The sequence below is a fragment of the Theobroma cacao genome, chromosome 1 (assembly GCF_053813885.1).
Source record: "Theobroma cacao isolate CCN51 chromosome 1, ASM5381388v1, whole genome shotgun sequence".
NCBI classification, from domain to species: Eukaryota; Viridiplantae; Streptophyta; class Magnoliopsida; order Malvales; family Malvaceae; genus Theobroma; species Theobroma cacao.
The window spans coordinates 8,125,508-8,150,965 of record NC_142639.1 but is presented as its reverse complement, the minus strand read 5'-3'; the positions used below and the strand labels follow the sequence as shown (position 1 = coordinate 8,150,965).

Here is a 25,458-nt window from a genome sequence, read left to right as displayed (position 1 = left end):
TTTACTATAGGTAAAAGTAAGCTTTTAGAGAACTTAATTGGTTAACCTTTGACAGTCCAATTAATTGCCATTTGTTTGTCAATTAAGCCCTTCAAGGGCTTTTGGTTGCTATTGAAGAAAGAAAGAAAAAAAAAGGAAAAAAATAAAAGAATAAAATGACATAAAAAATTCTTATTAATAAAAAATAAAGTGCAATATAAAAATATACACTTAATTAAGTAAAAAATATATGATTAAATAATATATTAAAAATATTTAATTATTATATAATTGATAAAATCATATATGCATTTTTAAATAAAAAGCATTTCAATCAACTATTAATTTTATGACAATAAAGAATAAAATATATGATTAATATCAAATACTTATAATGTAAATATTAAAATTGATTTAATTTTTTATTTTTTTAAAGAAATCTAATTATTTATTTTATTTTTTGAAAAGAAATTAATATACTTACATGTTTATTGAAATATATTATATATTATATATTTTCTTTCATATTATTATATTAATATATATACAATACTATAAATAACAGTAAACCTTTGATGAAGCCTTTTTATAATATTTTTCAAAAAAATTAAAAGTCAAAATTTATTTATATCTTCTCATAAAATATTTTTATCATCAAATTTTTTACTATTTTAAAAAACTTAAAAAGTATAATAATAAAATTGATGTATTAAAAAATAAATATTAAATGAATTCATACTTCTTGTCGGATTATAGACTACTAGTAATCGTCGGGCCAGTCAAAACCGTGTTATTCGATACCCGATTGAAGGAGATCGGGTCTGGGTCTGGGCCGATCAAAGAATTTGGAACGACGAAAAGCAATGCCCGTTTGTCTGCGCTTAGGTCTCTCTCCAACAAAACTCTGAAAATTCGCATTCCACGGAAAAGAATTTCCATATTCCAAATTCGCTTTAGTTCCTCAAATTGAATTTTTTTTAAGGGAAAACCTCTGAATCAGGTGAAAATGATGGTGGAGGATCTGGGCGTGGAAGCCAAGGAAGCTGCGGTGCGTGAGGTGGCGAAGCTGCTTCCTCTTCCTGAGCTCTTACAATCCATTTCTACAATCAAAGCCGATTATATTACCCGTCAACAGGTGACCCACCCCCGCTTCTTTTTTCTTTTTTCTTTTCATCTCGATGATTGAGGCTTTAACTTGTGTGGAGATTCAAAGTGGGCAATTTTGTTTTTTTTTTTCTATTATTAGGCAAATGATGCTCAACTCAGTACAATGGTTGCAGAGCAGGTACCTACCACAACATTTAAATTTTTTTATTATGGGCTTTGTTTGGTTTTTGCTTTAGCTGCTTGTTTTTTACTGTTTGGGTTTTGTTTGATTGACTCAAAATGAGCAAATAACTGAAATGCAACCCCAATTATAATGTACTTGTTCTATATAAAAAGCTACATTTTTAATTTATTACTATTTGATTTTGTATCCAAATGTGTTTTTAGCCTTTGCTTCTGGAAGCAAGAAACAAGTAGCAAAACCAACAATCAAAGAGTACTTGATTGAATATTTGGAGCTAAGGAAGCCCTAGACTTTTATTTTAATGGTTTTTTCTTCAAAAAATACTATGGACTGCAGGTTGAGCAGGCCCAAGCTGGGCTTGAGTCGCTTGCGTTATCTCAGAAAACAATACACCAGCTGCACGAGAACTTCATTTCTATTGAGAAGTACGTTTGCTGATATTACATTGAGATGCTATCATCATTTTTTCTCTTGATTTTTTTTTGAAATCCTTTTAATAATTGGATCACCTTGTCTATCAGGTTATGTCAAGAATGCCAAAACTTAATCGAGAACCATGACCAGATAAAGCTTCTTAGCAATGCCAGGAACAACTTAAATACAACACTCAAGGTGAGTTTTCCGTCTTTTTATTAATTGAAAACCATGATCAGTGTAGCTTCTCTTGATGGTTTTAAACAAATACAAACATTAATAAATAATAATTACGCTTTGAGCACACATGTTTTAAATGCTTACATCCTTTCTGTTGCATGCCCAAAGTTTTTGTTTACCATTTAAGGGCTGTCTTATTGGGGCTGCAGCCATTCTAAATGTTGGAGCTGCAACTAGAATGCTTGCAAGTCTTGGACTTACTCTTGGAAAGAAGGATGGTAATATTGTTGGATGGAAGGCGTTAGTTATTTATGAGGTTTATTGTCAGGTTTTATAGTGAAACGTACTTCTTGTCAAGTGCAAATCTGTGATTATGTGGCTTTAGTGCTTTTCAATGTGTTGAATACCGTTTCTTGAGTTGTGGCAGTCTTGTTTATGTCTTGATCCTTTGTAGGATGTTGAGGGTATGATGTCCATTTCAGTTGAAGCTTCCGAGGCCCGAGATTCTTTGAGCGATGATAAAGAAATTGTCAATACATATGAGGTGGAACTTTTTTCTTTATAATCGCAGTCAGCTGTAGAATCAATTTATTTTAATGTTTGAGACATTATGTATCAATGATCTGTATTTCTCTTTTCATCCTCTATTTCTCAGAGGTTAACTGCGCTTGATGGGAAGCGGAGGTTTGCATTAGCAGCTGTGGCATCTCATAAAGAAGAGGTTGGCAGGTTAAGGTATGCATCTCCTTCAATTTCATTGCGTTAAATAAATAGTTTTTATAGCAATGCCAATATGATTGTTGGAAAATTGAAGTGGAAATATTAATCTCAATATTAAACATTAGTTCCTGCTATTATATGCCTTATCATTTTAGATGTTATGCTGATTTTAGTTTAAGGAAATTGTAAAGGGAGAGGACATGGTAAAATTTGTTTCAAGCAACAAGTATATCACTGCAATGGCAGTTGTAATGTCACACCAGCCAGCTTTGATATATGGTGCTGTGCATCGGAAATGGTTCCATTTCTTTTTGGTTTTAAACAAGAGTACCTAATGTTCTCCTGGACAACTAGTGCCGCTGTTCACCTGATGTTTGCTCTTAATGGGCTTGAATTAACACAATCATGCATGCTGCAATACTGGACCTAAATAATGTAATCATAGGAAGTCTTGTGTGATAAACTATATCAAATGTTTGTAATTGTAGTCTCACCTTTGTGATGTTTCTTCTGCTTCGTTTTATATTTTAAGATTTTTTGACTAATTTCTATTGGTTTCTTTAACATGGGATGTGTCTCCAGAGAATATTTTGAAGATGTTGATCGAACCTGGGAGACATTTGAGAAAACATTATGGGGTCATATTGCTAATTTCTACAAACTTTCTAAAGAAAGGTATGCTCATATGAACCTAAGGAAATTTTGAAACTGGTTTGTCTAAATTTATTCGAATATTGTCCCTAAATCCTAATTTTTTGCCATCACACTTCAGTAAGATCCCCTTAATATTGGTTTCCTGTCTACCTGTCAAAATGTGTGCATTATTTTCAACGTTACATTTTTAAATTGCTTTAGATTAGCAATTTTGTTGATTCTTGTCTCTGTTTTAACAGCTTATTATCATGACAGTAGCACTTTACTCTTTTTCTATTATGATATTTGGCAGGTTATGATAATGTTTTTTCTAATGATTACTTATAAAAAATTGAACATAATTTTTAATGGAAGTTAGGATAAGTTCCAGAGTGAGAAGGTAGGATTATGAACAAAAATGCCTGAAAAGACATGTAATCTTCTGCTTAGGGATGATAAATATTCAATGGAGAGCTTATCCTCAGGAAAGGAAAAATATGTTGAGAACTCTAGTTATAAAGCTTGTCTAGTGGACATGGTTGCTGGGATCCCCCTGGTCTTTGCATTATTTTTATTAATTTTTGCAATCCTTTCCTACCTACCCCTCCCTTTTTGTATTCCTTAGTTTGCTTTCTATTTTGAGCTTTTGTTTAAATTCTCTACATCTGGCAATTGATTTTCTAGTCTAAGTGTTTCACTAAACCAAAAAAAAAAATCCCTTAAAAGTTTTGCTATAAATATCCTGCATAATAAAGATTTATTTTGGAATAAGGTTTGAATATTTAAATTTGATTGGAAAACTTCATTGGTAATTTGTGCTTAACCTACTTGTTAAGCATTCAAGCTAAAACCAATTCACAATAAGTGAAGAGATGTAAATTGAAAATATGGCCTGAACAAACCCCAAACTAAATCTGTGGGATAACTGTATTTAACAACTTACATTTCATGTGTAGACTCAGTCTTTACAAATGAAACAAATGGATCTACCGCATATACAATGCATTCATAGTTACAGAAAGATTAATAACATAATAAAATAATATGGGATCTGATACCGTGTTAAGCATCTAACATAAAATCACTTAACAAAAGATTGAGAGGCTAAACTTGAATATGAGATCACAACAGACTTCAGATTTAGCTGATAACACCACTCAGTGGTACCTTTTGTGGCAAATAATTGTTAGGGATGCTTAGTTTTGTATTTGAGTATTAGCTGTTGAACAGAGTAGTTTAAGTTAATTGATTGGAAGAATGAAAGTTGTAATATTTTGGCACTTCTTAATTTTGTATGAAAGAAACGAATGAATAGAAAAAGTGAGGGAACTGAAGAAAAAAGTGGGTAGGATCCCAGGTCTAAGGTGTAAGGCTCATCAACTAGCAGCTAAGACTCAAGTGGTATGAATAATGGGAAAAATGGTGTTGAAGGTTATAATTGGTTTTGGAAGAAGGAATTCTGTCCCTCTAAAAATGTTTCTTAAGTGCCATTCCTCTGCTGAATAAGCTGCTAGCAGGTGAAAGGTGTCCAGCAAATGATGCCCCTTCTTTTAGTATCAAGCTTTTGGCTTTAGAAAAGCAATGTTGGACTTCCAAAATAACCAGACCTGTCATTAAATTTTTTTTTTTGGGGGCATTTTATAGTTTCTTCTTACATTGCATTGGTAGTCTACGAAGACTGTTTGTTACATTATATTTGGTCATTGGTGGTTTGGGGTATGATAATTAGTTAACTTTCAGCTTAAGAAAAACAGGCATAAGGGAAGGAGCCTTATGATTTTGGATGGAGTTGTATTACTTGTATCACCACTTATTTGAAAAGGATAAAATGATTAATTTCTTTATTTGTTTTTCATGCATCCTATTTTATCACTATTCTTTACGTTGGAAGTCAGAATAGAAATATATTTCTTCATCTGGACTAATTGCTTCAAATTAATATCACCCATGCTATTTGTTCTAGAGATGCTTTGACTTTTTTAGGCATATTTAACCTTAAAAGAGGTTACCACTCTTTTGTTTTATTGTTGTTTCTAGTCTCACTTTTACATTTTTACCTATTTTGCAGTCCACAAACCTTGGTTCGTGCTTTGAGGTATGCTGTTGACAAGCTTTTGGAATCATTTCTATTTTGCAGCCCATGTATTTACAAGGTCCTGGGATAAGTTTGAAAAATTTTGCATTTTAATAATGAAGTATATCGTTTCTGCTTGTACATTTTCTTTAAAATGCCTAGTAATAGTACTTGGTTTTTTTGTGGTTGGGTAATGATAAAGAGTAGCTATATTAAATTTTTGACCTCTTCTCTCTAATAAGTTTCTTTGACTTCTCTTTTAGAGTTGTTGAAATGCAAGAAATTCTTGATCAACAACTTGCTGAGGAGGCAGCTGAGGCTGAGGGAGGTGGTGCAATGGCATCTATTGCAAACCCTCGCAGAACTGGCAAGTATGTAACTGGTGTGATGTTTAATGCCATATATTTAGTTTGCCAACTATCTTTAATGCATTTTTTATAAACAATTGATGACTATATGTTAAGTTTACCCTTTATGACATTGCAGAAAATCTACCACGTCATCAGCTTCTTCTAAAAGTTTAACACAGCAGAAGTTGAAGGTTCAGGGGAAAGGCTATAAGGATAAATGCTATGAGCAAATAAGGAAAACGGTTGAAGAGCGGTTCAACAAGCTTCTGACAGAGGTACTTTTCTAATAATTTGCCGGGCACATTAGAATGGGGAATATATTTTGAAAACTTTTTAAGTTTCACATGATACTAATAGTGTTTGTTGCACCAGCTTGTCTTCGAGGACTTAAAAGCAGCTTTGGAGGAAGCTCGAATGGTATGCTAAACTGATCTCTATATATTTATTTAAACTTTTGTGTCTGATTCACTCAGGTGACTTCAAAATTGCACATTTATGGTAATTTAATGTATAGGCTTCTTAATTGTTTCATGCAGTTTGCTGTTCTGCATAGAAATTATTTAAACACTTCAACGCAGTGTTAAAGTTAAAACATTGTTAAAGAGTAAAAGAAGATAAAGTTTATCATTGGAAGGGTTTGGCGTGGAATTTAAAACTGTGCTTTGAGATAGTTTAAGGATTTCTTATCAGCATGATGTGTGGAGCTCTGACATAATGACAAAATTTTATATTACCTAGTTGCAGTGCACATAATGTAACACATAAATTGTAGAATTTGAATCATTCCATCTAATGCAAAAAAATTGGGATGATATACTGATTTAAACAGTTGCAATGGGGAATCATTACTTCCTTCAGAACAATAAAAGCATTCAAAGTGTATGATATATGGGGCACTTTTACAGTTGTCAAATGTGAGCTTACCATGATTTTTGTTAAGAAACTTGCAGGTTTATTTATTTAATGTAAATTCTATGTTTACATAACATACACACAGTTTTTAGCTGAATTGCTATTTTGAAACTATAAAAACACATTTATCTAGTCACCTCTCCTTGTGTCATTTAAGTTGAAGTCAAATTTCTCTTTCAAGGGCTAATGTGGTATTACTATGTTTACGGTGGATGTAGCCATACTCTTTTTGAAAAGCTTATGCTACCCTCTCCATCTCTTGGTGCTGTTTCTAGTTTGACTTCTGTACCCTATCATGATAGGAATTCCTTCCATTTAATCCACTTTATTTATTTATTTTGTGCATGGGATCTTAAGTCTGATTGGTATTATTTTTCCCTTGTAATGTCTATAGCTGCATTTTCTGCGTTCCGACCATTTTTTTATTGATGCAATAACATTTGCTTCATACTTGATTCATTTGATTTTCTTTTTGACAATTAGATTGGAGAAGAGCTTGGAGATATTTATGATTATGTAGCTCCATGTTTTCCTCCAAGGTTTGCCCTGCTACTGACCTGCTTCTTTTTCTGAGTTCATTTGAATTGATGCCAAGCACTTAGATTATGTATCCATCTAACTCTAGATTTGAAGTTTTACATTCTGACAAGATTTTTCTTTGGTATCCTTTACTTTTTGCCATTGCATTATGCTCTTTATGAGATAATTAGATCTTTTACCTTGACTTTGCTTTACTCTCATCAAGTTTTCCTTGCTATGCAGAAGGATTTTTTTTTTTTAATTTTTAGATTTGATGATAAACTATGGCCTGTTGTGTTGTCTTTATCATGTTTGAAAACTTGACTCTTTGAATGAGCTCTCGTATATCAGGAGGGCTTTAACACGGAACAAATGGGGTTATGCAAGTTTTAATCCTCAATAATGGATTAGTGACCAAGCAAACTTTAATTCAGGCAAATGAACAATTGGAGGGTTGAAGCTCTCTGTCAAATTTACTTCCTAGGCTTGGTTTTTTAACTATTAGTGCTGGTACCAATATTTTGTCTCTTTTCTTTAACAAGTCCGCAACTCACAGAAAAAGATACAAAAGAAACCGGGTGAAATTCCCAACATAGCTGAAAGTGCCCTGTCCTCTGGACTCACTTTTCAAGTAGTATATATATGGGATGAGGTAGGACAACTCATCTTAATTATGTGACTATGTATTATACAGATTATTTCAACGAAACTTTAGGTTATAATTGTCAAAGAAGCATACTAAAAAAGATGAGTTTTTTACATACAATAAGCACGTAAATACTAGTAATTGAGTGGTTTTACCATAAAAGACATCTAGCTTTAGATTACATTTAACTCTGTTGAACCTAACATGTTTTACCTCAAAGAGATATAATGAACAAGGTATAAGCATGTCGAAGTGCCATGTTAAACATTCTATTTGTTGATATGTGGAGCTTGATATTGATCCTGGTAGTTGTTCTATCTTTTTGTACTTTGTTTTAGCTAAAGGGATACTTGCCGCTTGCATAAATTAATTTTTTACCATTTTGAATTAGTGTTGATTTTGAGTTGTTTTAAGTTCACACCATTTGGGCCTCTCATACTTCTAGGTGATAAGGAATGTTGAAATTTTAAAGCATATATTTTGCACCTGTATTGCACTTATCTCATGGTTGATATATTGACTTTTGGTTAAAACCAGCTGAACAGCTAATTCATCATAGGTGCAGAACTGCATTTGTGTGCATATGTGCATGTATGTCTATCAATTAGCATGTCAATCCTTATGCATATATACCTGGTATTACTTCATAATCATTTGCACATGCATGCAGGTGTATTTGAAATATGCCAAGCTTACTTATTAAAAAAAACAAAAAAGAATTATGCCAAGCTTGCTAGTCACATGCTGTACTACAAAGTCCTAATTTCATCATCTATGTTATCACCAATCAAATTTTTACCAATAGAGAACTTTTGATAACTTCCACTGCTGTTTGATTAGTTTACATTCCTTCTGTTTCTGCATCTTGTTTCAAGCTGAGAAAACTTATGCTTTACTCTTTGCATTTTTGATGCACTTGTGTTTATTATTGTTATTATTCACAATCTACTCCTGCCAACTTCTCATGCTTAAGTTACATCTTCTTGTTATAAGGATTGTGTAGGCATGTTAATTCAATTCAAACAAATTTTCTGCAGTAATTATCTGTTTATGAGGTGAATATATTTTAATCATTACAGTTTATGGTTAAGTATGCATTTTTATGCTCATTGAATGGGCTTCTTATACGGATTGCTCTCCCCCATCTTTCTAGTTGGTGAAATTTCTTTCAAATTGGTATAATTGCCTTCACCTGGTTCCATTCCTCATTAACTAATAGCCAGTGACATAAGTCCAGTTCTTTCAGAATGTGGTCCAGAGAGTTTGTTCCTGTGGCTGTTATAATTTTTAACATTTGTGCTTGTATGTGACCTGATTTTGGTGTGTGGACTGTGTGGCACTGTGCTTTGAGCTTGGAAAGCCTGTTTTGTTTAATGATAATCTTCCATGAAGTGTTTTATTCCTGTCTGATGTGGTCATCCCTTCTGGCAGATATGAAATATTCCAGCTCATGGTGAATCTGTATACAGAGAGGTTTATTCAAATGCTTAGATTGCTAAGTGACAGAGCCAATGAACTAACAAACATAGAGATTCTAAAGGTATTTTCAGGATCTTTCATGGTTTCAAAGATGACATCTCAATTTACTTTGCATTTTTGTTCATTGAACTTGACCTGTGCATGTTTTTATCAGTGCATGATAGCTGATGATTATAACCCTGGAGCATGGTGAAAAGAATATTTATAGTACAAAAGAAATTGAATTTGAAGGCATGTACAATTTAACATATAAATCTGTATCTCCTATCCAAGAGTTAGCTATTGGGCTAAGTTTTCTAAGAGCAAATAGTATTGACCAACAAGTATGACTAGAGTAACTGTGTAGTTGAGTATAATTTAGGCAATTAACTTTAGGAGCAACATGAACAGAAGATATTTTCAAGTGTTTCGTCATAGAGATTATTAATTGACCTAGGAGTTAATCCACCACTTTGGTTTTGATGTCTTTGAATTTCTTTTCTTTCTGGTATTATGATTTTGTGTTACAGCACATCATTTTACAATGCGTTGCATCAGTATTTTGTTTCTATATCTTGTTTTTACTCTACTTGTGTAATTTTAATAGTTTATGGGTGTTAATGCTTGCACATAGGTAACTGGTTGGGTAGTTGAATACCAAGAAAATTTGATTGGGCTTGGTGTTGATGAGACTCTTGCTCAAGTCTGTTCTGAGAGTGGTGCCATGGATCCTCTTATGAATTCATATGTCGAGAGAATGCAAGCTACAACGAGGGTAAAGATATACAACATTGGATATTTTTAGTATGGCTTAGATCTTTTCTGTTTCTCATTTCACTATTGCTTTCACTCTTCTTTGTCTAGAAATGGTATTTGAACATCTTGGAGGCTGACAAGGTCCAACCACCAAAGAAGACAGAAGAGGGAAAGCTATATACTCCTGCTGCGGTTGATTTATTCAGGATCCTTGGGGAGCAAGTGCAAATTGTTAGGGATAATAGTACCGATGTCATGCTTTATAGGATTGCTTTGGCAATAATTCAGGCAAGTTAGTGAAATCTGACAAAGATAATGCTATGCTTCATAAGTTGGGAATTTATGTTGGGAATCCTGAAATGTAACAAAAGGTTTTGGAACATTTCTTAGAATAATTTGAAACGTAAATCATGTAAAATCAACATTGTTGTGTTTAGTCTTTTTCCATGGTTGTATCTGTATGCTAGTACAGATTTGACTCTCTTTCAACATTATTGAAATATGTTTCTAATCTTACTTGTACTGTGTACTGTCCAAATCTGTACTTCCTTCAACCTCTTTTCTTTTTACTGTTTTGTGGCCTCCTTCCAGGCTTCTATTGAGTCTAGATGGGAGCATACCATTTTTCCTCTTTGCATTCATTTACAAGGTTTTCTTGAAACGATTTGATATTGATTGAATTGTTTTGCTTTTGGTGTTCACATCACTCAATCTATCTTCATCCTTCTTGTATTTCCTTGCCACATTTTTATTTTAGATTTCCTAGTAATTTAGCTCTGGAGGTCATATTCTGTTATTAAATTGGACTTGCAAAATATGCCTTTTCAGGTAATGATCGATTTTCAAGCAGCTGAAAGGAAGAGACTTGAAGAACCTGCTTCAGATATTGGTCTGGAACCTCTATGTGCAATGGTTTGTAAATCTTCTGGGCATTTAGCTTGTGGCCATGTCATTTGGTGCTTACTGCTTGCAAAACTTATTTACCATTGCCTTGTAATCAACTAACCCTTCCCAGATTAACAACAATTTGCGCTGCTATGACCTTGCAATGGAGCTGAGTAACAGCATTATAGAGGCTCTTCCTCAAAATTATGGTGACCAGGTTTGCTTTATCAACCTATTTTCTCCGTTTTCCTTTATTTCTTGCGATCATTTTGATAAGAATTGCAATGCTGAATAGAGACTCAGTCAAATTTTCTCATGTCATACCTAATTGCTGCTTTCTTCGAAAGTTCCTTGTACTTTTAGTGTCTGGATGAAATATTTCCATCTCTATGACTACGTTTTGCTCGTATCTTTTTCTCTTCTTCTTTATTTACTTGAAAGAAGTTTGTTGTCATGCTCCTAAAATTTCCACTGTTTTAATGTCCCTCTCATCTTTACTCAAATTTATAGTAAATGTATTAGTGTATTGGTAATTGTTTTTCCAAATTTTTTCTTTTGTTATTGTGGAAAATAGAAAATACTTCTGATTTTTTTTTATGAAGAGTATCTTTAGTGACAACCTATTGGAAAAGAAATTTCTCATTCAAAGTATGCAAATTTAAAATTATGAATTGCTATTAAATATGACAGTTCATGAACTCGTAATATTCACTTTTCTTTCTTGTTTGAATGAGAATGTATGATTAAGAAAACTTTCTTTGGAAAGAAAATTTTTAGTTTTGCAAATAAAGTGACAACCTATTGAACTCAAGTTTCTCATTAAAGCATGAAAAATAGTAAGTTTATATCCTTCATACAAGTATCCAGCTAACAGTCAAAATTTCTCTTCATGCTTCTCCATGCTTAATTTTTTAAATTTTACTAATAAAGAACTTGAAAATCATAGTTTAGTAGTTTGCATATATTCTAAAAAAGATATATATATTCCCACTGTTTTAAACTGAATGCCCACTTTTCAAATGGCACAAAGTTTTAAGAATGAGGTATTTTGTTTTTTACTATACAATTATTGCCTTTAAAAGTTGTAAAAGTTAGAAGGGCCCATCTGAAGTTAAGATTTCAATAGATGGTGATAATGAAAAAGTTTTTTCCATTTTGGGAAAGTAGACAATATTTTGAAATGTTTTAAAATAGTAAGGTGCACATACAATTTGAAATGGAAAGGGGATATTTTTCTCAATTTTTAATTTTAAATGATTTATTGTTATTTGTTATTGTTACTCTTTTAGAGAATTTCAGTCAGATATAAATATATATTGACTAGAAGAATTTCAATTATATCATTACATGATTTTTTTCTTAAAAAAATGATATTAAAAGAATTTTTTTTAAATCACACAATTTCTATGAATAGTTATCAAAACATTTACGATATTTTTTTATATACCCTTGATGTGTTGCAAAACCTGTAATAATTATTATTGATATTTACAAATATTCAATAAATATGTTAAATATATCCATAGGCATTTGTCACATTTATAAAAAAGTGGATTTTTATATTCATAGTGTTAGATCTATCCATTTGTTTTGGCAAAATCTATATCCTTAATATTTGATTCCATGCTCTTAAAACCCTCTTTCATGCAAGAGCCACTTAACACCCTCTTAAAAGTAAAAACCCACTGGATCCATTTGGGTTGGCCTATTTATTCAAGAACTGGGCATATTTTCAAAGTTACTTGAAAACAGGTTCAATTTATGTGACAAGGTTTGAACCTTTAACATCATTAATATTCCCTCAATCACTTACCGTTAAGTCAACTAAATTTGGTGCCCACCTTACACTCTTTAATGTATATCAGGATAATGTCGCATTTAGTCTTTATAGTTTAGGGAAGTGTCTAATTATTACCTGTACTGAAAAAAATGTTCAATGTGCTATCAAAACTTTAATTTCGTGTATCAATTTAACCCAATGCATAACACCATTAATGGAACATGTTGATGTGGCTTATAACCAATCAAAATGTGACATGTGGCTAGAAAAATGCCATATCACCTGATGGCATCATTTCAACTTGCACAAGTGGCTACCACTTGTGCACATATGGTTGCCATGTGTCATAAAATTATTTTTAAATTTTTATTCTTTATTTTTTTAATTTTTAAAAAAATTAAAATTTTTTAACAAATGAAGTTATGCCATGTGTCATGAATCAAAGAGTGATGTGACATTTATTTGGCCACATGACACATTTTGATTGGCTTGTGACATGCCATTAGATTTTCTTAACAAAGTTTGATGTTGGGGCATATTGATAGATAAAATAAAAATTCAAATACCACATTGAACATTTTGTAAACTATAGGGACTAAATGTAACATAATCTTATATATATGAATATATAGTTATGCACACTAAATATCGTCATATTTCATTTGGTTTACTTGAAGAAATATATTAATAATTCTGTTAGCTTTCTTAAGTGGCTGCCAATATTCCAACTGACAGAGAAAAAACTATGGACCTGTTCTAGTTTTGGAAATGATTGCTAGTTCCACTTTCACTATATATGTGATAAGGTAAATTACTAACTTAGGAAACTGTTTCTAATTTTCAGAAAACAGGACAACTATTTAAGTTGTTTTTCAACTATTTGTCTAAATTAAACCATTGTTTTCCAATGTTGTAAATGTAGTTTTTACCTTATTTTATTGAAATAGTTAGAGTAAAAGTTGAAATGAAAAATGGAAAAATTTTCCAAAATTAAAGAGGCCATAGTTTCCTTTGTCGTTTTTCTTTGCTCCTCCTCTTCTCTTTCAATACAAGTTTTCAAACTGATGCAGAGCCCTCTCAATTTTACAAGAGCTGTTCACACTGCCAACAATCAAAGGAAAACAACTCAAATTAACCCAAAAATTAGGACCAAAAAACATAAACCCATTGTTAATCAATTGTCAACAACCAACTCAACTCAAATTAACTAAAAGATAGAATCAGTATTTCAAAAACTAGATAGTCAATAAAACCAGTTAGGGAGACAGGTCAGAGTTCAACCAATTGAACTGGCATTCTATGTTTTAACTTTGGTTATTTTTCCTTAAAATTTTTACTTTTTAGCAGAACCTTATTTTTGGAAGCCTTACATGTGCATCTGGAGGAAATAAAGAAAGACACACACACACACAAACGTTGAAAAAATAAACACATTTCAAGTAATATATGTTGGAATTTGAATAAAAATCTTTAGGACATGTGTTAAGCAATGATTGGGGCTTAAGCCTAAAGTGAAAAATTATATTAGGATTTGAACCTTCAAGATTAACAATGATAGTAAATTTGAACCTCCCAAGGAACTCAATGTGGTATTAGCTAGTATTAATCACATTAATTTTTGTAATATTTGGTGTTATTGCAAATTAACAATTTAGATATTTCTCAATTTCATTGCATGTCTAGGATAAATAATTAATTTGTTACTTTCAATTATTTATATTTTTGACCTTGCGAAAATTTACCTATACCCTGTAGTATTTTAATATGACACTAAAATATGCATAATACATGAATGAATAAATACTCAACTTTAATTTAAAATTTTCGACATTTACTATAAATTTCTGTCGTTTTTACTCGATCAATATCAATATTTTATACCCATGAATATCAATACAAGCAATTTAGGGGTCTTGATATGGATATCGTTATCAATAGCTAACATTTCAGTCATGTGTGTTATTTTTGCCACATTAGCTTGCACATGGCCGACTAAATGGGGCTAACAGAATCTATTTGTGACTTCTCTCAATTAAATCAAATGAATGAGGAGAAATCCTCAATTGATCAATTGGAAAGGTTTATCCAGATTGCATGTCTGATGAAAGTTTTTGTCCTAAACGTAACATTTAGCCTTATCATGATTATCATAAAAAACTAATAGTACCACACATAAGTTAGTTTGTGGATTTACATTATACCATGTAAGAATAACCATAATAATAATAATAATTGGTTTGTACTTGTAATTGGATTTAAATAAATTACATAAGACAAACAGGAGCAATATCTGCATATATACAAAGTAAAACACCAAATTAGCTAGGATAATTGATTCATTACTCTATGAACATGTGTTTGATGAAATTTCTTACTTTTTATAAAATGATGTGAAGATATATTTCTTTTACATTTTCATTATCATCTCATTGAAGTATGATCTTTATAAAAATTATAGTAAATAATTTATTGCAGCGTATATATATATTGATAGATAGATAGATATATATATATATATATATATATATATATATATAGAGAGAGAGAGAGAGAGAGAGAGGCGCACATGATCTATGAAAATGTTTCCATCCTTCTTTTTGTTCTTTTTGAAGTTTTGAAATCCTATATCCTTTCCTATTCTACAGGTAAATTTTGAAGACACATGCAAAGGTTTCCTGGAGGTTGCTAAGGTATCCTGAAATTTGGATGGTTTTACCCCCTCTAACCTACCTTTTCTCTTCCCTTTCTTTTGGATTTTCAGTCTAATTTAGTACTGATAAATTTGTAGTTTTTGAGTTATTTTGGCCTTGATGTGTTGTGTGCTTCATACTTAATTGATAGTTTGAAAATTGTGGTTTATATACAGCTAATTTCCTGGGGCATTTAGTTGCTTAATTTTTTTTAACATTGGTCTTCGTGCTTATTGTAAGCTCTTGGCCAGTTGATTCATTAGTTCCATATGTCTGTTCATACATAGAGAACTGAAATTTTTATGTGGTGGATGCTCAAAACTGCTTGGGGCATAGAGGACTTGTTCTTGCTGAACTATTGTGTAAATATATTAAACTTCTTTGTACTGTGCCATGAACTATAGATTTAAATCCTTTTTTCCTTGTTAATTGCATCAATGCTGAATTTTTCCTGTATATTTTTCTCAATTTGTTTGAGTGACTTTATTGTCGTAGTATTTCCTTTATCCAAAAGGAATCACATACAGGTTGTGCATTGTTAATAGGAAGCTGTACATCAAACTGTTAATGTAATCTTTGAGGATCCTGGAGTGCAAGAGTTGCTTGTAAAGCTTTATCAAAGAGGTAGAGTAACTTCAGATTCTTGTGGTACACCTTGTTAAAGTTGATTCCATTGGTATTGCATGTCAAATACACTGTTGGAATCCTCAGTCCTCTCTTGTATGGTTCAAATTTCTTGCTTGGTGCAACTTTAATGATGTGTAATCATGCTTCTCCTGCAATCATTAGAGTGATGGTTAGATTAGTTTTAGCTATGTTTACTTGGACTCTGGTGAGTAGAGAACGTATACGTACTTACGGTAAATGAGGAGTCAGAGCAGTGTAGGTTTTTAGTCTCCTTCCTGGAGTATGCTATTATCATATGTATTTCTCCTCAGATATTTGGTGTTCCCCTAGCGGCATAGTCTTCACGCTTTGTTGTTGTGTTCTCAAATGACTTTTTGATCTTGTCCTGTCTGTTGCTCTGGTTCTTAGATGTTTTGGGGGCATTTGTCGACTTCTCAATTTCACACATTCTCGTGTTGAAAGGTGCCCCTCAAATTGGAGAATATTCTACCTATTTTGGAAAAAAATTCTTAATGGGTCTCCACTTTCGTGAAATAATTTGGAGAACCCAAATGAATAAATTAATGTAGAAGTTTGCAGCAAGATTCCTTCTTTTTTTTTTTTTCAGGAGCAGTCAACAACCCTCCCTCTTACAGTATTTATTATAACACTTTGATGGAACTATTCATTTCTATTCTTACACTTTGAGGATAATCTCTTTAAATTGGTCCCATCCAATCTGTTACATATCCGATCTGGACAATTGTAGGTCTGTTATATGAGGAAGAGAAATGATCAATTCATGTGGAAAGTACTTTTGTGTTGTATTTTCTGAAATTGGATTGAGCAATATTGGCTACTAATCTGCACTATTACTACTATTTGCTCTTGGCTCAATTTCCTCTTTCAGAAGTTTATGCTACTCTTATATTATATTGTTTATACTATTTTGCAAGAGTGGTAGTTAACAAAGAAGTATTAAGTTAACTAATTTAACATGAATGGTAATCATCTAATCTAGATACCAAACATGAGAGTCTAGGCTGTATGCTCTCTTATAATTTAGCATGCACAAACTATGCCCCAAAAGAGGTGTCATCTTCAAATTTTATGAAATTTTAATTATTAACTGTTCTGACTGGATTGTATGCCAAGAGGCTTACGATATTATGGTCCATTTTGGAAATCAAAATTTGGAGGGTGGGATTTGGATTTGGATTTGGTTTTGGTTTTGGTTTTAAAATTTAAATACATTGTTTGAGAATGATTTTGAGAGCTGGATTTTTGTTTGTGTGAAATCCACTAGGAGCTTAAGGGGTCCAGATCTAGGATTTCAAACTATGCCCCAAAAGAGGTGTCATGTTCGAATTTTATGAAATTTTAATTATTAACTGTACTGACTGGATTGTATGCCAAGAGGCTTATGATATTATGGTCCATTTTGGAAATCAAAATTTGGAGGGTGGGATTTGGATTTGGATTTGGTTTTGGTTTTGGTTTTAAAATTTAAATACATTGTTTGAGAATGATTTTGAGAGCTGGATTTTTGTTTGTGTGAAATCCACTAGGAGCTTAAGGGGTCCAGATCTAAGATTTCAAATTATCTTTTGAGCTATGAATTTGTCATATGAACCCAAGCAAAAATGTCTCCCTTCTCAAATCTAAGATGGGTTAAAGTTTTGATTAGATCCTAGAATCATCCAAACAAAGGATTTCAAATTCATGAATTTCAAATGAAAAGAATTGATATTCTTAAAAATTTTAAAACACAAACACAAACCCAACTCCAAATTCAGCTTCCTTAACACAACCCTATTGCATTGGCTGTTCCTAAAATTTAAGGAGATTATATTTTTAGTTGTATATGTGACTTTCAGATTGTTCGTCACCCTTTCTTCACCCGTGAAAGAGAATCTTTGGGGTATCCTTTTGCTTGTAAAATAGAAGCTATGCATGCGATGACTATTTTTTCAAAGTATTAGCTAGATGAGCACCTGTTGGAGTGATTAAGAGAAGTTGTGTTCAAACTATTTTTCTATTAGTTGATCATGTTTCCAACATAATGAGGAATAAAAGAAAGAAACAAAAGAAACTTTACTTATTCAAGGCTCTGGAATTTTCCAATATAAAGGATTGATTTGGGTCTTTTACCTTTCTATTTTTCAGAGTGGAGTGAAGGGCAGGTTACGGAGTACCTAGTTGCAACATTTGGTGACTATTTTACAGATGTTAAGATGTAAGTTATCTTTCCTTAAACTTGGGTGACAGCAAGCTTTCATTTCCATTCATAAGAAATAAAAGTAAAAAGTTCGTATTTTATAGGATCTATATAGGACTTGCATTTAGAAATTTAACCCTCCTTTTTTATCTCCCATCATTTAGAACTTCACATTGAACAGTATATGCTGAAGATTCAACATTTAATAACATGCATGATTAATTTTATTTGCTGTATGCTCCTTTTTCAGCAAAGCCCATATAACTATCAATTTTAATTGATTATTATTCCTGACATTTCAAAGTTAGAACAATAATAGCTGGATCTAGACCTGCTGATCTGGCTGTTGAGCTACTCAAATCTAAATGCTGTATCTCATCCTGAAGTTGCTTTCTACTGTATCTATCCTAAGCTTTCTATTATTTAGCTGAAGTTTTCATTGGCTTTGAGACTGGTTTGGTAATCCTTTTTGGAGGCCTCTTTGGAATAAGATAGGTTTATGCAACGTTTTATGCTCTGATGTATATTGATTCATCATTCACTCATCTATGTCAAGGTGAAACTGTTGTTTCTTATTGATTTAATGCTTCACGACTAAGGTACATTGAAGAACGATCTTTCAGAAGATTTGTTGAAGCATGCTTGGAGGAAACTGTGGTTGTTTATGTTGATCATCTTTTGACACAGGTTTTATTATTATGTTAAAGGAAACGTTTGATGTTTTGTTTTCTCTTTCTGGGGGATATATGCATGCATGCATCTTCCTGTAACTTCTATTCTTTTGATCATGATTGTAGAAAAATTACATCAAGGAGGAAACAATTGAACGAATGAGGCTAGATGAGGAGGTTCTTATGGACTTTTTCAGGGAGTACATTAGTGTCTCTGTAAGTGTTGCTTCTTGATTAAGGCATTCTCTCAAAATAATCATCATATCTGATGTCTTGAAACACCTTTGCATTATGCCTTGCCTTATCATTCAGTTGTTTCTGTCCAATAATTCTGCTCGCTCTTTATTCATTCTGTTTTTCTAACTTCTGCAGAAAGTCGAAAGCAGAGTTCGGATACTGAGTGATCTAAGAGAACTTGCTTCAGCTGAGAGTCTGGACACATTCACGCTAATTTATACAAATATTCTTGAGCACCAACCTGACTGCCCGGTAAACATTAATAATATTATAAGATGCTATCTAGGTTGTCCTTTCCCTCATTACATGAAAGAGTATAGAAATGTCCTATACTTGCACTGCTTCTAGTATTTGTTCTTAGGTTATATATGTTTGCAGACACCTGCATATATGTCCATGTTTCTGAATAAATATTTATGTTTTCTAATTACAGCCTGATGTTGTTGAGAAGCTTGTTGCACTGCGGGAAGGCATCCCTCGCAAGGATGCCAAGGAGGTAAATGCCACCCTTTAATTTAGTTTATCAGTTTGATAATCATATCTGAGACTTTAGGATTTGGTTTACGTAATAACAGGAAAAAAAAAAAAGTGAGAAAGCAAAGGTAGGAGAAAATGAGGTCAAAGGAAATGGATTAACATAATATGAAGTAATTAAAATCTGTAGAACCAGGGAGATCAAAAGTTGGCTGCCTTTTCCATTTTCACCAACTTTTGGACTGAAGTTTTTGGTGGATACAGAGAGCCAATGCCTTTTAAGATTCTTTTTATCATTTCTTTCCTCTCAACTAATCTGGAAAAGTTTTTCAAATATATATTTATTCTTCTACTACTGTTTTTTACTTTCCATTTTCTTCCCGCTGAACTTGCTAGAGTGAGAAACTCATGCTCTCCCCTTAAGGCAATTATTATTGTTATTGGAATGATGGAGCATTGGATATTTTTCACCTTCGGAGATTGACAAACTTTGGCCCCTGTTATATGAGCTTTTACTAGCGTTAATCATTCTCATTCTCTTGCTCTAATGATGTTGCTTGAGGATACTCCTGTTAAAAATATATTATGTTTCCTTGGCTAACAGGTTGTGCATGAATGTAAAGAAATCTACGAGAACTCTCTTGTTGGTGGAAACCCCCCGAAGGCAGGATTTGTTTTCGCAAGGGTGAAGTGTTTATCGGCCTCTAAAGGATCTATATGGCGAAAACTGACATAGTTCAGTTGCTGTGCTTTTGATTATAGGTTTGTTGCTGTATAATTGTTCTTTTTTCTTTTTTTTTTTTTTTTGGCCTGCTAGGCTGCTATTAGTTGTAATAAATTTGCTTTTTTATATTTCTTTTAGGTATTTCCTTATGGGATGGGGGTTGACAGTGGTGGGTGGGGGGAAAATCTCATTCTTTTGTTATAAATATTTTATTTTTGGTGAGTAAAATTTTCACAAAATTATATATTCTTTGAGCTTTAGGTTCTCCAAAAATTTACATGTTTCATAATGTTGTGTAAGAGTCAGTCTTGAGGTGGATCTGTGCAATCAATTTTGACATTCTTGCAACAATTGTTATGGATATGGATTGAAACTTTCCCAACTGGTTCAGCAAGCATAAAGTTCATCCCTAGTCTAGAGGGATGAAACAAGCATATTTTATCTTCCTGCAGGAAGCTAGTTTAGCTATCATAGTAAGCATAAGTTGTTGGATTATAAGAGATGTTGACAGCACAACTTAGTTAATTAGTCTTACCAATTATCACCAGCCATGGGAGTGGGAACAATTCTTCCTACCTCCTTTATCTATAATATTATGTTTCTCTTCATCTATGGTTGCAAACTGGTAGAGTCAAATTTTTCTCATCATCTTGTTATTCAATTTGGTTGAGATTGTGGAGCTTTCAAACTCGCTTAAACTTGTAGTTTAAACTATGTATATTAAGTTAAAATCCCACTTACGGTTTAAAATTGACTAAAACGAGTACTCTTGATCATTCCTATCATCAAATATGATTTTATATTTTTGTAATTTTTGGAGAAGTAAAATAATAAATAAAAGAACAAAAAGCATTATATTTTAAAAAAAAAATTGATGTATTTAAGAAAATTTAAATAAATTATTATAATTAATGATTGATTAATTGTTAATAATTAAAATATCATTTTTTATTTAATAACATGTCATAATAAATGATGTTGTGTCATATTGGTATACATAGTTTTACTGCTCTTCACGTTGAAATCATAACAATGTCACATAAGTATAAAACGATAATTAATAATTAAAAATAAAAATATAAAATTTTATTGACATAATAAAAAATAAAAACTGATAAAACTGAAATTCAGGTAAAGCTGAATGCTGACATGAAAGGAAAGTGCCAGTTTGGCAGAATCACAAACAGCCCCTTCTTTCATGAATTCTAACATCTTCTTAAAGGAAGCTTCCAAGAAATTACTATCTTTATCAACACTTATGGTTATACCAAAACTCCTTTTAATTTCTTCCAGGTTCCTTTTCGTTGATTCCTCAAACATTATTGACTTTGTTTATGGTTTTCTATACTTTACTCCTTTCCTGCTCAGATGGACTTACTCATGCTTTAGCTTTCGAATTGTTCGAAAGCCCACCAAAGCAATTCTCCCATCTAAGAGGAAGGGAATCAAAGAAAGAAGCTAATGGCAACCCAAACACCAGAAGAAACCTCATTTTTGAACTATATTAACATTCGGAAATACTGTGATTTTTTCCTTAAAGGGAAATTTGAAGAACCAAGCAATTCCCATGACTTCTTATCCTGCAAGAAAAACACCCATCCAAAGATTCTGAACGTTAAATATCAACAAATTTTTGACTGATCAATCAACGCATATAAACCACAAAAGGCCAAACTAGAATAAGGCTAAAGCCTTATTTTGTCTCTTTCGGACATTTTTATCAGAACAAATACCGCCTGAAAGTTCCACCTGGGGTTCAATCTCTTGTCATCAAACAAGGGAGTGATAGAGAGACAAATGGGGAAAGGGCGAATGAGTGTGTTGCTGCTGTTACTGTTTTTGAGTTTCTGTTCAGCTTCTGATCAGAAATGGAGGAAAGCAATGATATCGACTGACAAGGGGTCTTCCATGATGATGAACAGAGTTGGGTCTTCCATTCTGTTCCCAATTCATGGAAATGTGTATCCAACTGGGTATGTATAGAATATGAATGGGTAACTTTCATTTTTTGTCAAAATTGGCTCTTCTGGAAAGTTTTCGTAAATTATCTATGGATATTCTCATTTACAGAAAGACACTTCATAGATTTTGTACTTCTGCTTTTCATAAATGTTCATGTGAAACCTGCTCTCTATGTATAGTGGATTTCATATGAAATACTGCCTAGAAAGTGATAGTACGATCACAAATTAATACCGTTAGATCTCTGTACATGTTGATGAAGTCATGGAATTCACCATTTGTTCTCTATTGTAGGTACTATAATGTTACAATCAGTATAGGTCAGCCTCCCAAGCCCTATTTTCTTGATCTTGATACCGGGAGTGACCTGACATGGCTCCAATGTGATGCTCCCTGCGTCCATTGTGTTGAGGTGAAATTATTAGAATACAGCTTTTATAGTATATATGCTTTCATTTTGGTTAAAAAATAATACTGCCGAATTATTTGTTGTTTGTGGTATATCTGACTTTGTATCTTTCTTAATTAATATTTGGTTGGTTTGATGAGATTGATGGTTTCATGATGAGAAAGCCTGCATATCATGAGCAAATATTTATTAAATTGAATAATCTATCCAATTATTTGCAGCAGATGCCACAAACTTCAAAACTTTAGCCTGCTTGCTTATCCTCAACCTACAGTTTCCTGCTTCAATGTTGTGTTATCCAAATTCTGTCAGTTTTTTTTTTCTCTCATTCTGCTGGTTTCCATGACCTCCAATTTCTTGTGTGAGATCCTTACTAGTTCCTGATCACAATTTACCGAATGTCATTTTGTAGAAGCACATATTTGTTGGTAGAGGTAAACGGTTAATATTAAATGTTTTTTATCACCCTCTTTGCAGGCACCTCATCCACTTTACCGACCCACCAATGACCTAGTGCCCTGCAAGGATCCACTTTGTGCAGCATTGCACCCACCTGGTGACTACAAATGTGAAAACCCAGAACAATGTGACTATGAGGTTGAGTACGCAGATGGTGGTTCATCCCTTGGGGTCCTTGTGCGAGATGTGTTTTCTTTAAACTATACAAATGGAATCCGACTCAGTCCTCGTCTAGCCCTTGGGTTGGTATCTAGGCCAAAACCATCTTCATTATCAGCAATTTCCATCCTGTCAAAAATACATCATTCTTGCAAGCTGACATGGCACCTTGCCATTTCATACTTGTTGCTATGAACATCTACATTGTCATCATTTTACACAAGTACATTGATCATGTCTGCAGCTTTTATTTGTGCAAGGAACTTGGAGGAGACAGGGAGAGGGTGGGAGAAGGGGAAACGATGGAATGAAAAGATATGATGACAGAAATTCTAACTAGGAAAACTTTCCTTTAAGATTTCTTTTCTCTGACATGAAAAGGTCCTATTGATACGTATGAGGCAAAAACTTCTGTTTAAATCAGCATTAGGTCTTCTAATTTCTGAAGATTTCTATTTGACATCTGTTATATAGGGATCCCTCTCCCTTATTTATCCTTTTTGTCTTTCAATGCATAAGGCACCAGAAATTTACTCTCATGCCTTTTGGAACTTGCTCCTCAACACATCCTTATACATTTTGTGCTTTGGTTCCTTTTGCAGATGCGGGTATGATCAAATTCCAGGCTCATCTTATCACCCCTTAGATGGAATACTTGGCCTTGGAAGGGGAAAAGCCAGTATTGTGTCTCAGCTTCAGAGTCAGGGTTTGGTGCGAAATGTTGTAGGACACTGTTTAAGTGGAAGAGGTGGAGGATTTCTATTCTTTGGGGATGGACTCTATGATTCTTCACGTGTGACTTGGACATCTATGTCACAGGAGTTAACGTAATTAAGCCTTCTCTTCATTTATTTTGATAGTTAAACTTCATTATAGTTGATTGCTTTAAGTTCTGATAGCAAATCCTCTGCTTGCTGTTTATGGCAGCAAGTACTACTCTCCAGGGATTGCGGAACTACAATTTGGTGGGAAAGCTACGAGTGTTAAAAATCTCATTGTAGTTTTTGACAGTGGGAGCTCTTACACCTACCTTAATTCTCAGGCTTATCAAACTTTAACGGTTTTGGTAAGTTCTGAGGCAATTTCAGAACATCTTCAAAACTTTATTCTGCTAATATCTACTGATATTTACTTTTTGAAACTTGATATTGTTACCTCGTGTCTAGTTGTTTTTCTAAATAATTGGGAATATAATAATAATTAGATAGTCGGAAATTGATGCTGCTACTTCCTTACCATAGCTATGTTCTTCTGGTAAAATCAACTCTTTCTTGTGTATTTCGATCACCTAATTATTTTGAACTATAATTGTGATTTTCTTTTTCATGAAAATTTTGCTAGCTTAACCAATGAGTATAAATGCCATGTATATCTCTAGTTGAAGAAAGAATTAAGCGGAAGGTCTTTAAAGGAAGCCCCAGAGGACCAGACACTCCCACTCTGTTGGAAGGGCCGGAAGCCTTTCAAAAATGTACGCGATGTCAAGAAATACTTCAAGACCCTGGCTTTGGCCTTTGCAAGTAGTAGCAGAACAAAAACCCAGTTTGAATTACCCCCTGAAGCTTATCTTATAATATCAGTGAGCACTTACTGACCTAAAACCTTAAATTATACTTTTAGTTAACTTTTGTCTCTTTTTCTGTTCAAAGTGAGACACTGACATGATGTCTTTGACAGAATAAGGGAAATGTTTGCCTGGGAATTTTAAATGGTACACAAGTAGGGCTGCAAAATTTAAATGTCATCGGAGGTAAGAGTTTCTGAACCAAGTTAGATATACTACTTAACAGCTGATTTGCTGCCCTTACACCATATGATGATAACTTCCTCCCTTTTTTGTGATTTCAACAGACATATCAATGCAAGACAGAATGGTGATCTATGACAATGAGAAGCAAGTGATTGGATGGGCTCCTGCCAATTGTGATCAGCTTCCTAGGTCCACAACTGGTTACATGTGAAAATAATAACCAAAAATCTCTTTATCCTTCTGTCTTCATCTTAGGTATTGTGTAGAAGATTACCCTGCGGGAAAAGCCTGCAAGACTTACAAGCCAGGAATGGTTTCACTCTGTATATTTCTACTATTATCCATGTGTATTCTTTTATAGTAATGGTTTCACTCTGTATATTTGTATTATGCTGATATCAATAAAAATTCTATTGAGCATAGCATCCATAACTAGAAACTAAATTAATCTCTCAATTAGCCAATCCCATATTTTGCGGGTTTGAGTCATAGAAATTGACAG

The 25,458-nt window shown here is 33.0% G+C and overlaps 2 protein-coding genes across 4 annotated transcripts; both read left to right on the top strand.

The window, feature by feature from the left end:
• The first annotated feature begins 703 nt into the window (after nt 1-703).
• SEC6 lies at nt 704-20,568 on the top strand. 3 transcript variants are annotated; one of them, XM_018113915.2, is made up of 26 exons: nt 704-864; nt 980-1,114; nt 1,226-1,264; nt 1,607-1,695; nt 1,792-1,882; nt 2,319-2,408; nt 2,520-2,599; nt 3,167-3,259; nt 5,286-5,312; nt 5,555-5,662; nt 5,778-5,916; nt 6,014-6,058; nt 7,037-7,092; nt 9,150-9,258; nt 9,811-9,951; nt 10,041-10,220; nt 10,761-10,844; nt 10,948-11,034; nt 15,243-15,287; nt 15,833-15,911; nt 18,060-18,129; nt 18,711-18,798; nt 18,909-18,998; nt 19,155-19,271; nt 19,453-19,515; nt 20,098-20,568. In XM_018113915.2, exons 2-26 carry the CDS (start codon nt 986-988, stop codon nt 20,227-20,229), a joined length of 2,271 nt encoding a protein of 756 aa, XP_017969404.1. In that variant the 5' UTR covers nt 704-864; nt 980-985; the 3' UTR covers nt 20,230-20,568. The 3 variants fall into 3 exon arrangements, with proteins under 3 accessions (XP_017969404.1, XP_007048533.2, XP_007048532.2); XM_007048471.3 differs by lacking the exon at nt 704-864 and having other exon boundaries at nt 871-1,114; nt 20,098-20,255; nt 20,356-20,568; XM_007048470.3 differs by lacking the exon at nt 704-864 and having other exon boundaries at nt 871-1,114.
• Nucleotides 20,569-21,551: 983 nt separating this feature from the next.
• On the top strand, nt 21,552-25,381 carry LOC18611952 (aspartic proteinase Asp1). The gene is made up of 8 exons (XM_007048468.3): nt 21,552-22,190; nt 22,474-22,591; nt 23,066-23,289; nt 23,809-24,033; nt 24,134-24,272; nt 24,585-24,785; nt 24,884-24,956; nt 25,058-25,381. Exons 1-8 carry the CDS (start codon nt 22,015-22,017, stop codon nt 25,165-25,167), a joined length of 1,266 nt encoding a protein of 421 aa, XP_007048530.2. The 5' UTR covers nt 21,552-22,014; the 3' UTR covers nt 25,168-25,381.
• Nucleotides 25,382-25,458: the final 77 nt, after the last annotated feature.

Excerpts from the sequence above, each read along its gene's own strand:
- LOC18611952 (XM_007048468.3), top strand. The coding sequence starts at position 22,015 with ATGGGGAAAGGGCGAATGAGTGTGTTGCTGCTGTTACTGTTTTTGAGT. Across the intron at positions 22,191-22,473 it reads GGAAATGTGTATCCAACTGG|GTACTATAATGTTACAATCA; the intron begins GTATGTATAGAA and ends TCTCTATTGTAG. Across the intron at positions 24,786-24,883 it reads AAGCTTATCTTATAATATCA|AATAAGGGAAATGTTTGCCT; the intron begins GTGAGCACTTAC and ends TGTCTTTGACAG.
- SEC6 (XM_018113915.2), top strand. The coding sequence starts at position 986 with ATGATGGTGGAGGATCTGGGCGTGGAAGCCAAGGAAGCTGCGGTGCGT. Across the intron at positions 1,883-2,318 it reads ACTTAAATACAACACTCAAG|GATGTTGAGGGTATGATGTC; the intron begins GTGAGTTTTCCG and ends GATCCTTTGTAG. Across the intron at positions 10,845-10,947 it reads TGGAACCTCTATGTGCAATG|ATTAACAACAATTTGCGCTG; the intron begins GTTTGTAAATCT and ends AACCCTTCCCAG.